This window comes from Talpa occidentalis, unplaced genomic scaffold (assembly GCF_014898055.3).
Source record: "Talpa occidentalis isolate TD23 unplaced genomic scaffold, MPIMG_talOcc4v2.1 talOcc4.7, whole genome shotgun sequence".
Taxonomy (NCBI): domain Eukaryota; kingdom Metazoa; phylum Chordata; class Mammalia; order Eulipotyphla; family Talpidae; genus Talpa; species Talpa occidentalis.
The window spans coordinates 99223170-99242362 of NW_023605083.1; the positions used below are offsets into that span (position 1 = coordinate 99223170).

Consider the following 19193-nt stretch of genomic DNA (forward strand, 5'->3'; position numbering starts at 1 on the left):
TATAGCAACTGTTTGATTAAGATTAGCTATTACTGTTATGTATAAATTTGCCACTTCAGAAATTGGTATTAAAAAAGAAAGGAGAATTATCACTTGTTTAAATGTGGCTCTTGCCTTATGATCAGGATGACTGAGAACAGGGCTAAAGAAAATCTGGCACACAAACAGAGGCATATGAAAGAAACAAAAGACTGAATTCCTTCCTAGAAACTCTCTAGTGGGAGCAACACACTATTTATTAATTACAAAGGGAAAGAAAGTGACTTGATGGTGGAGAAACCTGACAGACAATGCCTTAACCAAGCTATCAGTTCCTATCAGCAACGATGGGACAAATCCACATCATACCTGCTGACACAGTGCATGAGAAGAACACAGCTCCATTCCTACAGCATTCCCGCCAAAAATGCAGGGTCAGAATCTATTCATGAGGAAGTATCAGTTACAACTAATTAAGGGAAATTTCTGTAGATAGTAGTCTACATTACACAAAAATGGTAAGGTCCAGAAGGACAAAGAAAGGATGAAGACCAGGAGTTTTTAGTGTTGGCATGACACCTTTATTCCAGGAGAAAAGTAGTTACAAAAGGCATTGTCAGAACAATCGGTGATATATGAACACCAACTGTGGGGATAATGGATGAGTGGATAGATAATAGACAGATAGATAGACAAGGCAATAGATAAAATGAGTGAGCAAATGGGGTGAAATGTAAACAACTGGTGAATATGAGTAAAGGGCATAAATTCTTCTTTTGATTAGAAGAAGCATAAATGTAAATTCCCAAAGCCTGTTGGAAGGTATATGGAAATATATGCAGAAGACAAAATTCCAAATAAGTTTTACTTTTAGGAATTATATTAAAGAAATAATCAGACACATCTACAAAGATAATTGTCCTAAGATGTTCAGTGAGGTGCTGTTAATAATACTGAAACACCAGAAATTAAATATTCAACAAAGGGAGAATGATTTAAAAAACGATACTCCACACAGTGGCATGCTATGCACCATTAAAGATTTAGATGTAACTACTGAGTTTACTGAAATATAAAATGTGTGTCAAATATGAAAGTGCTCAAGTGATAAATATAGGTTTAAAAATTCTGCCAAAGATCGGGGGAAAAAAGCAAAGACAGGAAACAAAAGCCCTAAAAAAAAATACTCTTAAAGAAAATAGGAAATATAGATTGTATATACTTTTTAAAATATAACCAAGGGGGGCGGGGGCAGGTGACTAGCCTAAACATTAATACTACAAACAATGCCCAAGCTCATACGCTGGCTTTAGTTCCTTTCCATATTAAAAATTCCTCTTTCTGTCCCCATCTTTTATTTTATATTGCTAAAATGGGACTTGCTAGAGAAGAAAATCCTTCAGAATTTTCATGTGATGGTTTCAGTAAAACTAAGTCAAAGGAAGACCTCTAACAAGGGTTCTTGTGTAACAAAATGTCCTTCATTTTCAAGGCTAAATAATATTCCATTGTATGGTTAAGCCATATTCATTGATGGATACTTAGGCTGCTTCTGCTTTTGTGGGATCACAAGTAATGCTGCATTGAACATGACTGTGCAAATATATGCTCAAATATTTGCTCAATATCTCTTTTGATTCCTTTGGGCCTGACCTAGGATTGGTCATATGGAATGTTAAGAGACACCAGAACCAGGTTAGGATGGGGCTAAGTTGATGTAAAGAGTTTGGCCCTTAGTGTTATGCACTCAGGACCATCAACGTGTCCCCAAAGCATCTGTGTTGTAACAACTGGAAAAGATTCTTCATGTTTGGCAAGTCTTTCTGATGTGAATTGTGTTAGGACATGGAGAACCAGAAGTAATCAAGTTATTTGGTGTTTTTCTCCCCACCTACCTACAGCTCCCAGGGAAGACCCCACCATACCAACAAGTACCCTCCACATGGCTGGCTATCAGATGCTCACCATGTAGACAATGACAGCCAGTTCGTACACCACAGACTGGGCTCCCAGCTCCACCATGCCAAGGATACCTGGTGGAGAGAGAAAGCTGACTCTGTGCTCTAGACAGGACCCTGCATTTCTAGCAGCCATTGCCATCTCTCCCCACACTGACCGCTCAGGAAACTCCCGATCTCATAGGCCCACCACTCAATGCACAGCATGAGCATGCTGGGGATGGCGAGGCGGAGAAAGGAGGCCCAGTCCTGCAGACACTCGAAGGACCACCCTGCAGGCAGGACACAAACACGTTTGCAACACATCCAGCCATCAGGCAGGAACTCAGTCGGAAACGAAACCCGCATCCAAGTTGGAAGACAAAAGGCAGCCTTTACCTCCCCAGGTTGCTACATGCAGTTTTCTCCAGAGGATGAAGAGAAAGAGGAGCAGGGCCAGGACGAACTGAGAAATGGTATTTGCCAGTGCTGAGCCCCTGGGAAGAACAGTCAGGGTGAGGGGAGAAGCCAATCTTCCATGCTCTCCCCACCTCACTTGGTGTCACATCCCAAGGTCATCTTCTTCCCAGAGCAGCATCACACTCCATCCCGACAGTGTATCCCACAGTGGCCCAAGAGGGAGACCACGCATGGACACAATGATCAGGGAAAGATCCCACTTTCCTCCCCCCAGGAAAAGCCATATGGAGTCATTCCCACGATTAGGTTGGACTCACATCACCCCGAGATGCAGTTGATGGAGAAACACATAGTTGGTGAGAGCGTTGACAAGGTTGGCTGCAACTCCAGTGATGATCTGGGGCAGTATGATTCCCTGAAACAAGGACAGACCACACTTCAGATCCTCGAGATCCATAAATGTGATGGGCGTCATCAGCATATAAATAGAAACTGAAAAGAAAGAGACAGCTCCACTCAGAGTAAGGTAAGCAGAGAACCGTGCAATCAACTCTTCTCCCCCCTTCACCCAAAAGTCCAAGCATTCACCGGGTTTCATTTGCTTCTCTTCCTCTCTTCTTCCCTCTCTGGTAGTATTTCTCCAAAACCCAGCTGCTTCCCTGCTGTCCTACACTTACGAATGGCCTGGGCATCCAAGATGGAGACCTGGTTTAAAGGAATTCCTTCCTCTCCTGTGGTCTCTACAGCCAACCAGTCCTTCCGACCTACAGAATCCACCCACCTTTGTTTCCCATTGTCCTCAAAGGACAATCCTTTCTTTGTCCTAGACCTTCATCAGCTTCTCTTGGGACTACATCCATTACACTCATCTCTTTCCCTGGCAACTCATTCATTTCCCCCAAACTAAAAGCCACAGCAAAGAATGCAAGGCTTGCTCATGCTTACCTGGGACCAGCCTGCCCGTGACAGTCCACTGTCTGTGTGTCACTCCACCCACGTTGCAGCCTAACCCAGACTCTGCAGTCTTGCTCCTGAATGGGGTCCCTCTGCCCTTCCCCTCCTTCCCAGCCTTGGGAGCCCAGGGCATCCCCCATAACCCAAGGGATACCTCCCTAACCCTGGGGAGCCTTAAGCCTAGGGTTCCTGTTCCTTCTGCCTCAGGGCATCAGAGAGGCTTTCACATCCACTCTTCTCAGCAGATCAAGTCAGACCTGTGGTGAGGAGCCCCCACATCTGTTGGGAAACTGAGGGTCAGGGAGAAAGCCTTGCAGTGTGCTAAGACTTCTGCGCGGCTTCACATGAGGCTGGAGGCTTCCAGGGCGCAGTCCAGAGCCCAGACGTGCAATTTCTGTCTCTGTACAGGCATGTCAAGCATATGATTCTGATACTAATAAAGAGTTGACTTTTTTTTGTTAATAAGGTAATATCTTTCCCCCCTCCATTTTATTGAGATTACTTGATAGACATCACTGTGTAAGTTCAAGGCAGACAGCATAATGGTTTACCCCCCATAACTTGTGAAATGACTAGCACGGTAAGTTTAATTAACATCCATCATCTCTTATAAATGCAATAAAAAAGGAAGCAAGGGGAAAAAAAGGGAAAAAATTTTCTCTTTGTGGTGAGACTTCTTAGGATCTACTTTCCAATACACCACATAGCAGGGTTTTCTTAACCACCATGGTAAATATTACATCTGTTAGGGGGAAAAGGATGTCCTAAAGCTAATTCCATACAGGCTTTGTGGACTCCACCCCCACCCCAGGCCAAAGCCAAAGACACTGGGAACTCCAAATCCCGTCACCACCAAAGGGAAGGTGGCTGGCACCTGAGGGTGGGGTTAAGCAGCCAGGTTGGTATAGTCAGACACATGGGCTTTGGAGAGGTTCCCCCATTTTGGCTCTCCGCCAGCTTGCAGCGTCTGGCCAGCTCTGAGAGTGCCTTTGGGTTTCCAGGTCGGCAGATCGGGTAGGACGCATTAAAGACTTTATTTCCCTATTTTCTCCCTGAGTTGTACATTTTCCTTATTTCTTTTTCCCTTGTAAATAAACCTTTTATTAACCTTTTGTGTGTGCCTGTAGTGGAGTATTAGTAAGTCCCTTGTAAGCGTGCGGGTGAGGACCCACAGCCAGGCAACCCGCTCAATATCGGGGCTGCTCTATAACACATCTTTTGCACTTATTTATCTTATCATATAACTGGAAGTTTGTACCTTTTTACTACCTTCAAACCCAATAGGATAATAACCTAATTTTAAGAACATTAAATAGATGGAAAACGTCTTTCTCTCCTCCCTTCTACTCTTTCTTATGCCCTGGAAAGCCAGCCTGTGTGGCCATGAGCCAGACATGCCCGGTGCTCTCATTTATCTGGATTTCTCTAGAAGGAGGTCGAGGACCCCATACAAGCTGGCATCATAAATCCCTATCTACAAAGCCAAGGGCAACTGGCCTCTGGCCATCATTGTTAGCCACACATGAAGAGCTCTGACTCACGCCAGGCCTCATTACAATTTGAGCTTTCATATCCTCACTGAGGAAAGTGGCGCCTTTCAGTCAGAGGCTGTTTCCCGGGTACACGCCAGGGAGCAGACAGGTATGCATCCTTTCTCCCCACTCACTCAGGGAGTGGGGTTGTCATATTGAGCCAAAGAACACTACAGCTCCAATCCTATCCTTATTGCCAACGACAATATTTCCAAGTGGAGAGCTGATACAAATTTTCCAGAGCCAAAATAAATGCATCCTTTCCTTGATATCACTTAACAAAGCTCCCACTGCCAAAGCCCTGTGTGCGCTGACGGGAAGATGTATTTCAGTGGCTCCCTGCAGGCCCGCCGCTCCACCCTGGTCTCCCTTATCCTTGAGTATTCTCAAGGCCCCACAATCCCAGGAAGGTATAAACTCCTGTTGCATCCCCCCCACTGCCCACAAAAAGGGATAGTCTGCATTACCTGGTTGAGCAAATATTTAACTTGTAATGTATAAAGAAAGGTTGCCTAGAAAAGAACAAGAGAAATGAAAGTTAATATTTTGGCCTTGCCATCCATCCAGCAGTGAGCTGGGAGTCATGTCTTGGCTGCCTTCTATTCCCACACAGAGCCAAAAGGTACTCTATCTCAGGAGCGGGTGGGGGAAGGGTGGAAGCCAAGGTATCTAAGTTTGAGGTGCTCCACACATTTCTTTTAGATGAACATATCCAAGCAAACCTGGGGTTTCCTTGCTGCTTTGTTAGGACACTTGTGGGGGTGGGGGTTGGTAGCCCCAGGGCAAGGTCTAGGAGAAGCACCTACTTTGTAAACTATAGTCCTCCCATTTGGTGGAATATTTAAAGAATATTCAACTTAAAAGGCTTCAGCTTAAATTACAAGCCAAGGGCCAGGCCTCAGGGAAAATCAACCCGTGAACACTTCCTCTTGAATTTGCCAACAACTTCTTATTGTTAAGTCACCCAGCCTGTGGTACTTTGCTATGGCAGCTCTAGCACGCTAGTCAGCATGACTGGCTCACTGAATATTTTCACTCTGAGCTTTTATTGACCACACATGACTGTGTCGACATGTACACACACTTAGGATTCTGCATGATCACATACAACAAGCAGAAAAAAAAAGTCTCAAGCTTCAGTGTGAGGCCTTCAGGGGTCCTGATGGAGAAGACTATCCCAATACAATAAAGGTCTGTGTTCAGTTCCAAAAAGATCCCTGAGGCACCTCAGGTGCTGTTCAGGGCAGTGACCCATTGGGATGGCCTCAACCTTGGTATTTCTCAAGGAGCAAAAGTTTGTGTCTTTTATGGGCCTAATTAATGCCTTTCTTTCTTAAAAGAAAGGTCAACACCATATGTGGGAATCATACAAGACGTGGTCAATTCATCAAGCTCATGAGCACCTCGGCTACTTGTACCCATGGATTTCAAGAAGGGGACCTCTTAACCCAAGAACACTCACAGGAAGAGCAGGAATGAAGATCATGACATAGGTCTGGGTAAGCCTACATAAAGAAAGAGAAAAAAGGATGATAGACATCTCCATTTCAGGGACAAGGTAACAAAAAAACCAAACTGAAACTGCCTTTTGCATTCTTGGAGTTCTTAAATCAATGGGCTTGGATGACTGGAGTGAATATGATACTTTACACATAGAGCTTATCATTCTATAACCCTCTTGGTTCCAAGTCTTTGGGTCTAAGACAGGGTTTGTCAACCTCAGCAATGTAGTTGGAGTTCTCTGTGATGGGCAGCTGTCCTGTGCATCATAGGATGTTTTGCAGCATCCCTGATTTTTACCACTAGCAACCCCCCAATATCAGTTCTGATAAACAGAATTGTCTATCAATATTGCCAGATGTCCCCTGGGTTCAGAGCCACTGGTCTAAGGCAGGAACTTTTAAAGATCTTTGTCAACTAAAACCATAGGCCTCAAAGTTGATGGCACATTAGACTCCTCTGGGGAACTTTGGCAGATACTGACACCAGGCCGCAGCCCAGACCAATCAAAACAGTACACTGTGGGGGGAGAGGACCCAGGCATGAGTGAATTTTCAAGGCACCAGAGGGATTTAAATATTAACCAGGATTTCCCTTGTGGTACAAAGAGTTAAGCGCAGCACTGTGAAGCTATCCACAGCCTCTGCAACACGAATTTGATCCCAGCCTGCCAGGGAGCTACCCACATGGCACAACAGACCTCTCCTGTCTCACCCGCTGATCCCCTCAGCAGTGTGTTTTGGTCGGTCTGCCTGTTCTGTTCCCCACTCTGTCTCTTGTGAATCCTCTCACCCGCCCTCCCCTCTGCACCTCTGGCCTGTTCCCCAGTTCTCGTGTGCATAAATAAATAAATCTCTAAAAAAAATGAAAATAAATAAATATTAACTGTGAGACTTAGCCACTGTTCCTCCATCTTGTCTATAACCACCATTTTAGTATTTCAAGTTTTGGTTACTCAAGACTAAATAGCCTGCATTCCAGAGAAGGTTTCAACCCCACCCCACTCTGGTCTTATCTCGGATGGCCAGCCACAGCAGAGCCGAGCAATGGGGTCTAACTAGCCATAAAATGGAGCCGAGCAATTTGGGCCACTAATGGGGTCAAACTAACCATAAAATAGAGCTGCATCTCGATGTGACTAATCAGCTCAAAAACTGAAACTGTGTACCCACCGTTGTTAGGAAATGCACCTGTGTCACCAATGAATGTTTGCCAACATGATTTAATTTTTAGAAATCTGCTTGTAACCCTATATAAGATCCCTGTTCCCTTTATTCAGGGCTCTCGACATCTGCCATTGCATCAGTGGGTGTCGTGAGGCCAGACTCAAGCCCGTAATAAACTCCTTTGCGTTCTTGCATCGGCTGTCTGTGTGTCCTTAGGGGCTGCACTGGTCAACATTGGGCACAACATTAACCATGGTCAAGAATCACAAAACCATGAACAAACACCACAGACTACCATCCAAAATGAAGAACAATTGCAAACCCAATTTCACTCAAAACTGTTTACCCTAGAAGTCACCCAGACAGGGAGAGGTCTAACATTAAGTCCTGATAGTCATGCGAGACAAGATCCCCTTTCTTAGTGTGTGGTCTTGTCCCTGGCATTTGTAACTCCTGGAAACTGCACTTAAGACTACCTTCTGTTGGGATGGACTCCAGTCCTGCCCTGGCATGTCCTGTCTTACCTGGACACATCCGGGTCCTGCTTGAAGAGCAACAGGATCTGCTGGGTGTTGAGGAAAAGCGCCCAGCAGGGAAAGCAGCACAGAAGCAGCACGAGCACACCCTTTTGCAGGATGACCCCCACATGCTTCAGGTTCCGGCTCCCGAATGTCTAGGTGCACATAGCCAAGATGAACCCATTAGCACTGTGTGGCACCCTGCTACTCCCCACCCAGACCTCCAATCATGTGTCATAAAGAGATAGTCCCCCATGTGAGGCTAATGTACATCAACCTGGGTTGCATCACCTGGAAACTAAAAACGCAAATTCTTAGGCCCCATGCAGAAACTCGGGGGGCAAGGCCAGAGGGACACTGGAGTCAGCTCCTATTGACTTGCAAAAGTCAAACTGTGCACATCTTTTCCCAGGTCCACATTCAGTGATATCTCTATTGCAGCTTGAAATTAGCCACAGAGTGAGTAGCTGATACCAATGGAATTGGCAAATCCTTCGTGGCAAAGCATTTCCCCCCATTCCTACCCATGGGGCCTTGTCTTTAAATATTTACCATCAGATCCCTGGATGGGGCCACCAGCCTGTGTTGTTTTTTTTTTTGTTGTTGTTGTTTTTGTTTTTGTTTTTAAAGATTTATTTATTTATTTATACAAGCACTGGGTACAGTCAGAGGTGTGGGAGGGTGAGAGAATTCACCAGAGCCAGAGCGGAGAGCAGAGCAGGCAGACTGACGAAATACACTGCTGAGTGGAACAGCGGGCGGCAGAAGAGGTCTGCGTGCCATGTGGGACCCTCACCTGGCAGCTGGGGATCGAACTGGCGCTGCAGAGGCTGTGGGCAGCTTCGCAGCCCAGCACTCAACTGCTGCACCACCAGGGGAGGCCCCCCCAGCCTGTGTTTTAACAAGCCCTCAGACTGAGATGCACATGAAAGTTTGACAACCATTTTGTCCATATTTTGACTTGGAAGGCAGCTATGTTCACCACTATACCATCAATGCTAAACTCAATGACATGGAAAGTGATAAAAAGGACTTTTACATAATATCCCTCATGTGATCAAAGTGTAATGTAGTTGTCTAGCTGTGCAGATAAACACTGGTTCACCAGCCTAAGAGTCACCCAGCCACATTTCAAAGAAAGCAGGCAAGGACAACTTGGCATTGATGGCTGACAAAATGCTGCTACAGGGTTTACTGGTGGGAATTTGTTCCCTCTGCACACGACTCTCCCTTGATGCAGTGGGGTTCTTCCAGCTACATCCAAGAGAACATGCCCAGGATCACCGTGAGAGTGGTCTGGGCTTCCTTTTACCTGGGAGATGAGGGTGTCACAAGCAGAAGATAAGCCAAATCCCACAGAGATACCAGTGACATTGATAACCTGGAAAAAATCACAAGAAGAAGGCCACACAGAGTTAAAGGAGGAAAAGCAGGCACATTCTCTGCCTGCTCTGCTCAGAGCCTATGGATCTTCAGTCAGGAGGATCCTAACTCAATGACATCACCTTTGCTGACTGCCTGGGGTCCTCTGCAGGTGGACCAAGTGCATTTAAAGGACACACAGATTTAGAGAGGGAAGAAAATCTTAGTCAGAGTTTCTCATCCAGGCTTTTTCTTTTGCAAGTCTAAGCATTTTGTTCCCCAATTTCAGAGGAATGTGAATCCTTTTTAAGGGATTAATACAATGTGGTACGATAGAACTTTGGGGCAAAGCCACATGCACAAACTCAAGTATGGTCTATCACAACATCCTGAAGGGCTCTGGGGGCACAGAAGCAAGTCCTGAAGTAAGGCTAAGTGTACTTGTCCTGACCAGATCAGCAACAACACCCAGGTGTTCCCGGAGCTTTGGGAAACCCAGGGTAGGGTCCCTAAACCAAGTTGTTGTATCACGTGTCACCTGGTGCTCTCACTGTCTGGAAACCGTTAACGTCACCTGAGTCCACTTGGAGGCCCCTGGAGACAACCTAAACCAGGCCCAACTTTAAAACTCCAACCCTCTTGCCTTTCCCTGGCCAGAGAGAATTTGCTGGAGGCTTGCTGAGTGCTTTTCTGTCTTCCTCCAAATTGGCAAACATTAAAGACTGAAAAGAAGCTTGAGGTTATTTTTGTTACTCCCTGAAAATAAAATAATCTGTACCTTGTGTGGCTGGGAACTAGTTTAGGGTAGTCTTGAACAGTTCAGAGAGAGCAAACACAGATGCCTGTGGGAATTAGGCGGGTAAACTGAAGGATGTTTAGGGAGACTGGGAGCAAAGGAAAACTGAGGAAGCTTCAGGGACCAGGGACACAACCTGCAAAAATCCATTGAACCCACTTCTGTAGAAATACCTAACTTGGCATAGATAGTTAATCCCTGATAAATTAATGATACAGCTCTTTGGTTTGGGGAGTTTGCATCAAGGATACAGTGAAGATTCAGGGTTCCATCCACTTTTAGATTTGGACACTAGGGTCTAGTTCCATTTCTGGATTAGGACTGTCAGTGAAACAGACAAGTCATGTAATGGGGGAGTCACAGTTCCTCCTGATGCAATTTAGGAGGCAGACAGCAACCCCCACTTTCACAATCCCTTCTTCCAGATATGGGACCAAAAGTGGGAGTCCAAAGTCCATGGATTGAAAATTAGCCCATCAGGTAGACAGTATGATAGGCCTCTAAATATGTCCTCATCCCTTGCCCCCAGAACCTGAGAATATGTGAGGCTACATGGCAAAGGAATCTTAAATTTACAGCTCTGCCAACACCTTGATATGAACCAGTGAAATCCACTTTGCTCTTCTGACTGCCATTAGTGTAAGGTAATCAATTTGTGTTGTTTAAACCACCAAAGTGTGGTCATTTGTAACAATAACAAGAGGAAACTAATACCCATAGCTTTCATCAATCTGTGTGAGAAAGCCCCATACGTACTGCAATGGCAAGTGTGACAGCATCCAACTCCAGCTTCCCCAGGTGGCCACAGAACACAGAGCTTATGAAGCTGATGAGGAACACCATCAACTGAGCCAGGAACTGGAAGAATCAGAAAAAAGAGGTTGCACCTGAGTGTCAAGTATCACCATGGAAAGAGAGAGGCACAGTTTCCAGGGGCTCCCCAGTCTCTCCAAATCAACTCCAGTCAGAAGGAAAGAAGCACAGATTTTAATGAGCGTCTGCCAGTTTTTACAGTTTTTATTTTTTAAAGATTTATTTTTTATTTATACAAGAGCTGGGGCACAGGCCAGAGGCCCAGGAGGGTGAGAGGATTCACCAGAGACAGAATGGGGAGCAGAACAGGCAGATGGACTGAAAGCACTGCTGAGGGGAGCAACGGGCACGGCAGGAGAAATCTGCCACGCCATATGGGAATCTCCCTGGCCGGCCGGGAATCGAATCCACGCTGCAGAGGCTGTGGACAGCTTCACAGCACTGCGCTCAACCCGCTGCACCACCTGGGAGGCCCAAATGTACAGTTTTTTAAAAAGATTTATTTATTTATGCATAGAAGAACTGGGGTACAGGCTAGAAGTGTGGGGGGTGAGAGGATTCACCAGAGAGAGAGTGGGGAGCAGAATAGGCAGACTGACTGAAATACACTGCTGAGGGGAGCAGCGGGTGAGACAGGAGAGTTCTGCTGCACCATGTGGGTAGCTCTGTATAGTTTTGATGGACTTCTTGAAATATTAAAAAGTTCATTTGCAACCACAATTAGAATCATATTTTTGAGAATTTCTTGTCTTTTTCAATTTATTTTTCATTTCAGATTCTCATGCCATAAATCACAGGTGTGTTTTCTCTGAAATTTTCAGAGGCTGCCTTCTGGGAGACCCCTTTGATTCCTAGCAGGGACTAGGGATAATAAAACCTTTGATAACAAGAGTGTCAGCCAGCAAGACCTTCCATAGACAGGAACATCGAAGACAAAAGTGAGATCATCCAACTGGAAAATCCATGCGACCTTGACCCTCAGGGCGGAAAGTCACTGTATTGTGAAGCATCCTTAATTCTGTGCAATCTCTGATGTGAGGGCAACTCTTGTTCCTGGCACATGGAGCCATCCTTCCTCACAATTCCAGGAACCACCACAAGCCGCCCCACAGGGCTTAAGCTGCACTTGGACACGGCCTTATTTCTTTAGGTTGATTTAAAAACACCTCTTTCTCCCTGCCTCGGAAATCCAGTGCTTTTTGGGAAAGTCCCTCTCCCATGGGATGCTTATGTGGTCCCAGTGCAGGGTTCATCTGATTCTTACTTCCCAAGAGAGAGAACAAGTTCTGAGGATTCACTGCCACTCAGGTCTGTCCCAAGTACCCTTTTCGAAGCCAGTGCCCCAGGGTGTGGAGATGCTTCTTGCTCTTCCAATCAACCATCAGCCTCTCACAGTTCTGTAACAGAAACAAACTCCTCCATGCTGTGCCCACACAGGGCTCCATCTTGAGTCCCCGATGACACATCTTCTACTCCTCACTTCCACCAGCCCATACAAGCCCATCTGCAGGCACTGCAGTCACCCCCAAATTACTATGTCAGGACCTGATCAGGTCCCTATCCATGATGGTTCAGATGACCACCTCCTTTTCTTCCCCAACTCCACATCTGAAGATAGACAGTTTTCAGCTCTGCTCAGGTCTTCAAAATATGAAAGGCCTATTTCTAATAGGTAGGGGCACACCTTTCCTGTGTCAGCTCCCAAACCATGACCCAGCGCTCTTACTGCCACAGGAATCACATGTGGCTCTAATCTCTAATGGGGCCTCTTGCTACTTACTAGAAGGGTCACTTTCAGTATGCATGGCAAAAGTAAGGCCAAATGGGACAGAAGCCATAGGATAATCAAGAGCTGGGAGCAGAGGTGTAAATAAAAAAGGGCGATATGAAAAACCGGATTCAGTAAACCTAAAGCCGGCGTGATGGCCACCTGCATGGGGACAGGCCACATCAGGCGTTCTCTGTGGTTTTATGGTATAGACACTGCTGCGCCCTCCATTACCAATTGTATAACTTTAAAGGTCACATGTTTCTTTCTTTTTACAAACTTAGCATCACTCTGGAACCTTTTCAGGTCACCATCCTTTCAGCCTCTCTGTACTCAGACCGTTGCAACTGTTTTCTCCCTCTCCATGATCATTGTCTTTCTTCTCAACAGTGCTGTCTCCCCACACGCCCCATAAGCTGTTTTTCATGGCTTCACATGAAAACACACTCAGTCTCCTCTAATTGTCAGATCTCTGGGCCTTTTCCCAGATTTTGCTATTACAGATTGGACTGCTCAGAATTTCTTTTTTGTGTGGGTGGGGGGAGGCATTTTCTTAGGGCCAGAGCCCAGTTCAAGGTTAGGAATCACTAAATCTATTAGCTTAGAGGCCAGATAGTCTAGCTGATTTAAACTAATCTAGTTAAACTAGTCTAGCTGAGTTAAACTAATGTGAGATGCATTTTCAACTATCCCTGCAAGCTAAAACCATTTCTTCGCTGCTGCAGCTAGGGTTATGGCAGTTACGCAGGGCTCGGATTGCCCAATGCAGTGGCTCTCCTGAGCTGCAGCCCCAGGAGGATCTCGGCCCCAGAGTTCATATTTGCTAACCACAAACTTATTCTTAGATCCTTATTTCAAGCCTTTCAGACAAGCTCTTGGCCACAGCTTGTGGTTCGTGCACACAACGATCACCTGGGAGGTTGTTCTGCCCACCCTAGCCCTATCTCAAGAGATTGATTCCCAAGGTCCATTGGAACCTTCAATATATGCCCCATAACCCCTTCTAATACCCAATCAAGACATGGTGGGCAAGGACCAGGCCCTTCAAAACTGTCCCATCACAGGGCATGTGGCTGTGCCCAGGGAATTAACCAATTCTGGGCAAAGGTTGGTTCCCCCAGATGTCTCAACAATGCTGTCACAACAATAGTCTGATGTGGTCAAATGGACATGGAAATGGCCAGACCTCACTTGTGTTCCTTGTTCTTGTCACAGAGACCCTGCTCATTTTCAGACCAGGCATTTTATTACCTCCTGGCAGCCTCAGAAGGGAGCTTCCAGGGCCAGAAGCCAGAGGGGAAATAGGTCTAAACCTGCCCAGTGTGCTGTACCAGCATGCTTCTGGAAGGCCCCATTCTTATCCTCTGTCACGGATGCCTGGAAGTTGACTCCTAGCAGCAAAATGTTAGCACTAGAAGGAGACAGCACGGTCACTGAGTCATTGGATACAGCCTCTTCTTTGACACATGAGAGAGCAACAAGAAGTCAGGTTGAACGATCAGCCCAAAGTCATATAGCTAATTAGTGGCAGAGATGTAACTAGGACTCATGTCACCTTGTATTCAGATGGTCCATTTGGGCCCATATCTTCAGGCTATGGGTATGCGTGAGTGGAACATCATTCCATTCCTATCCCATGAGTACCTACAGTGTAGCAGGGAAAAGAGATCAAGTCGTAATAACTTGTACACATGTGGTGGGCCCTACAAAGGAGACAGGACCTTGGAGACCATAGCACAGGAGTCAGAGAAGGATCCTAGAGGAAATGAAGTTCAGCTGACACCTGAAGGATGAACTGGCAGGTGAAGGTGGCCTGTCTATCCGGAGTGAATGTTCTAGCCACAGGGAACAGAGCACAGCAGGAGGGTATGGGGTTTGAGGCATGGCTGAAGTACTGAAAGAAGACTGTAGTGGAGGGCAATGGGGTAAAGTGAAACAAGGCTTCAGAGGACCCTAGAGAGACAGAGAATGGGGGCAACAAGTTCTGATGTACTTTTGAAGAGGAGTTGGGTGACTCCAGGGGGAACACTTTGGGCTCCATGAGCTGAAGTGGGAGCAACCAGTTGGAGGTTGGGGGGGCCCAGCTTGGAGCATGCTGGTGGAGAGGAGAAGCTGTGCATCCAGCTGAGAGGTGCTTGGGTTCAAGTGAGGATGGGGAGGTGAACGGGAAGGTTCTGGGCCATCTCAGGTTGCTATTCACTCCTGTCACTGAATATTTCCTCACCCCTCACATCCATCACACTTTGAAATCTCTCCCAGATGAAGTCTTCTCCATTTAGGCCTTCGTCAGTGTGGCCTAGATTGTTTTCTGCCTCGTGTGTCACTAAACACTCCCTACTAATTATTCCCCCAATGCCTACAGGAGAAAATGCAACAGCAGTAAATCAGTCCCTCCCTTGCCCTTCACCTGGAGGGGCCCTCCCTGGTCTTCCTGACTTGGAGCACTAGAAAGTTCTCTAGCTCTCTTCCAGGTTTTCCTTTCCTCCACAATAGATGAAAGCAAGCTCCCTCCACTCTTTCATACCCTTGGCAATGCTGTGGACAACTGATGCCCCTAGGGAGTAGCCAAACCCTTTTTGAAATTTTTTTCCAGGACCCTGATAATTCAGCCTGACTGGGAGATGCGAATGACAAAGAGAGAGCAAGGTTGAAATGCCTGAGGCTAGGTAATTCTAACCACCACCCTTCCTCCCCCACAAATACACATTTTCCTAAAGCTTTCTGTGGGGTAGATGGAAAATGTATCGATAGCATCTTTTCCAATGCGCATGGTTCATTTCAAATGCTTTCCTTTGTGTCCTGCATTATTCCCTCTTGACAAGCGTCATTTAAATGAAGCTCAATAGGAGAATGGTGAATCCTAGCACCTTACCCAGAGTCCTATTTTGGATTCTCCTAGCTCAGGGTTAATATGAGATGCCTGGAAGGGAGATAGTGAATGGGAGAGAAAAAACATAGAGAGGTCAGGCATTCTACTTAAATCCAGTGGAGTCTCGGAGAGCAGAGTGTACACACTGCGCAGGGGAAAGAAGGGGCAAGATAGATGGGAAATGGACAACTCACAAGAGTTGGGAATAGAGAGACCAAGAGGGGCTCCATCTACAATGTATGAGACTGAACAGGTGCATACTCTGTCCCCATTGGGGAACACTGTCACACAGAACACTCACAAATGACTGGAAGGGAAAATTGCCAAATTATCTCTCAATGGTGAGATTTCAGAGTTTTTTCCTTTTGTTTGCCTTGGATTTTTTTTTTTCTACAGGGAATCTATGTTACATTTGCAACAAACACAGTCACATATGTGTACACACAAACAGAAAGTGTGAGAGCCTGGTGTGTGCTCATCCCTGCGCACCAGAAGGCCCTCCTACATCGTGGGGACAGGTGACTGCAGCAGAGAGACAAAGGACCTGTCTCTAGGAGGAGTTGGGGTTCAAGAAACCTCCTTGTGCTATTTTTTATACTATTAGAGAAGTAAATGACTTTCGGAGACCTTTCTTACAGCAACTTTGCAAGGAAATGGTGGGCCAATGCATAGATTATTATCCTCTTTATGGATAACAGGCAGAAGCTGGAAGAGGTTCGGTGAGCACTCGAGTTCACATAACTGTTTCCTACCCTGCCTTCTGAATTCAAAGCGGGGAAATGGGCCCCAGGTATTGAGTTTCCAAACCATTTGTTCTTTCCTTTCTACGAGAAATCTTTGAAAACTTCTTCCTGCTAGGTGACCTTTCATCTCAGAACTTATTCCTGCCATTATTCTTGCCACCTGCACACCACACAGTGGGTATCACAAGATCCCCTGAGTATCGGTGTCACCGTGCCAGGAGATCACACTTGCCTGCTTAGCCTTTGCAGGTGCAGAGTGTCCACCCCCATGGCCAAAGGCTTCTTCTCCACTTAAAAACATGCCAGGTTCTTCCTGTCCAATGAAATGGGGGCCCTAACCTGGTGACTTAAAATCACCCCACTGGAAGCAGAACCTGAGTGGGTTATATTTTTATAGTTCCTAAAGCCTTAATCCAAGATAGAACCACATTAAAAATTCTTTTCTATATACAATAATTGGGAGGGCGTGTGTGGGTGTGTAGGACCGGATCCTCCTGGTTTCCTCATGCAGAGGCTGATGAGACTTAATTCCACAGAAATTGCTTAACAGCTCTAAATCCATGACAGGCACCATTCACTTTCCTCCACGCTTCAAAAACCTTGTTTAGATACCTGAGCTCCCAGGCTACAGCTATTATTCAAACAAACCAAATGCCCAAGTGTTTCCAAGTTCCGGAAACTTGAGCTGAAATCCATGCCTAGGGAAGGCACCGGCTTGCACGCCTTTGGGCGAGCAGGTCCGGCTCCGCAGAGACGCCCAAAGCCTAGGCGCTGGCCAGCTGCGCCCGGCGGGTCAGGCAGGGCAGCCGGGGGGCAGGGGCGGGAGGGGGGTTGCAACGCGCGGCCGGGAACTAGGGCGCAGCCACCCGCACTCGCGCCGGCCCCGCTCCGGGCGCTGATCACCCTCCCCGGGCGCCAGCGGGCGGGTCTGCCCGTCGCCAGCCAACTGCTCCACTCCACTCCCCAGTTATAATGGGCGACACGGATCCCCGGTTCCCCAGTCCGCAGAATGTGACTGGGCCACTTTACTCACCGCGGGCCCCGCCAGGACCAGGAGCTCCCGCAGCTCCTCTCGGAAGTCGGACAGGGACAGGCAGCGTGGCCCGCGGCGCTCGGCAGTGGCCGCCCGGCCTGCGCGCTCCGGCTGGGGCTCCTCGCGAGCCTCCATGTGTCTGGTGCCTCGCGATCCCGGAGCGCGGAGGTTGCGGCCGGCGGATAGGGTGCAGGGCCTGCCCCCCTTTCCAGTCCCCGCCCCAAGCCCTGGGGCCCGGCTGAGCGCGCCTCCTGCCAGTAGGCGACCTTGGACGCGCCCCTTGCACCTCCGCGCCTCTACTTAACGGTTTTTGGAAAGGCTCGCGAACTCCTGGCCTTGGACGGCAAAGTTTGGAAAAGCTCTGATAACAAACGGAAAGCTTGAAGGGAGAGGGGACGGGGGTGCGGGGTGGGGAGGGACAGATTGAGAGGGGCTGGGTCCTCCGATCCTCGGACACTAGGGCTCGCCCTGGCTCTGAGCCTCTTCTGAGGGTTTCGGGTTCTGCAAGTGTGCGTGGAAGGACTAGTGTTCTCCAGCCTGCCAACCAGATGCGCGTTGGGGCACACGCCGGCATCCGGACACCGCCAAGCTTTGACGCTACCTGCTCCGCAGATTGTCCTCAACACATGCTTTGAGACTGGATTTGGAATTTGCGGACTCCCATTCCCCCCACCCCGCCCCCGCCAGTTGTTCCATTCAAGGACGTAGAATCTATCACAGTAAAGCAAGGAGCCCACATTTTCCAAATAGGAAGGCTCGCCTTCTCTGAATAGCACTTTATTCTTTCACAGTTCTGGAGACCAGAAGTCTGAAATCAAGGAGTTGGCAGCTGAGTTCCATCTTGGGGGTTCATAGGGGAAATCTGTTCCTTGCTTGTCTCCCAGATCTCCTAAACACCTCCCTGGATATTTATAAGCCAGAGATAGGGATAGGGCAGGAGGCTATGAGCCTCAGGCAAAGGTGCATCGAGGGCCACCACCTGCGTTCTGGTGGGAGCCCGTGGCAACTTGCTTGCCTTCGAGAGTCTCAGTTTCCTTCCTTGCAAACTCACATTAATATCTACATCGCTGGCTGTTGTGAGGATTAAATGAGATTGTATAGCTGGACCATGTACCCTCAACCTGGTGCACAACACAAGCCTAATAAATGTCAGTTACCAGGACAGAGACGTTTTCTGTAATAGTCAGCATTCCTTCTGCTGCAAGTGACCCGACTTTAACATAGAAAATGGGAAAAAAAATTGCTTGGCTCACATGACAAGAAAGTTCATTTTTAGGGATCTTTTAAAGGCCATTGGTATTCTCCTTCCTGCTCCTCTTCCCCTGTCCTGTTCTCCCAATAATTTTTTATTATTTCCTTGGTTTCGTTCTTTTTCTGTGGGCAGTCTCTCTCTTCCTGTGCAGGGGTAGGTGGTCTCCAGGGTGGGTCTTTCCCAACCTGTAAGCCAGAAAGTAAGACCATCTCCCATTCTCCTCTAGCGCCAAACAAACAAACAAACAAAAAAACTTGATTGATCCTGCTTAGATTTCTTGCCCATCTTTGGAACGACCAAACTGATTAGGAAAATAGGGCTTTCTAATTACCTGGACCTGGACCATATGCTCAGTTCTGTAGCAAAAGGATTGGCTGCTATCTGTGGCAGCAAAAATCTCACCAGGATAACCTGTAGGGAGTATTGGAGGATGCATTTCCCAAAAGAAATGAAAGGTCTTAATAGTCAAAAGTCCTAGGCTATAACTAGATCGCCAATCACTGCTATTCTTCACTAATGTTCTAGAGTCTTAGCAAATGTAATAAAACAGA

General features: G+C 47.1%; 1 protein-coding gene across 4 annotated transcripts in view; it reads right to left on the reverse strand.

The window, feature by feature from the left end:
- LOC119230965 (multidrug and toxin extrusion protein 1-like) overlaps window positions 1–17529 on the reverse strand; it is a 36408-nt gene extending 18879 nt beyond the window's left edge. For 2 of the 4 annotated variants that reach the window (XM_037492557.2, XM_037492556.2), the window contains exons 1-10: window positions 17391–17529; window positions 10921–11022; window positions 9319–9387; window positions 8013–8161; window positions 6285–6327; window positions 5290–5334; window positions 2654–2751; window positions 2316–2413; window positions 2096–2209; window positions 1945–2012 (exon numbers count right to left, since the gene is read on the reverse strand). In XM_037492557.2, coding sequence (XP_037348454.1) covers window positions 1945–2012; window positions 2096–2209; window positions 2316–2413; window positions 2654–2751; window positions 5290–5334; window positions 6285–6327; window positions 8013–8161; window positions 9319–9387; window positions 10921–11022; window positions 17391–17525 — 921 coding nt within the window. In that variant the 5' untranslated portion in view covers window positions 17526–17529. Of the gene's footprint in view, window positions 1–1944; window positions 2013–2095; window positions 2210–2315; window positions 2414–2653; window positions 2752–5289; window positions 5335–6284; window positions 6328–8012; window positions 8162–9318; window positions 9388–10920; window positions 11023–14300; window positions 15490–17390 lie in introns of those variants that run through there. The other 2 variants (XM_037492558.2, XM_054689007.1) reach the window with 2 other exon arrangements.
- Between the last annotated feature and the right edge of the window lie 1664 nt (window positions 17530–19193).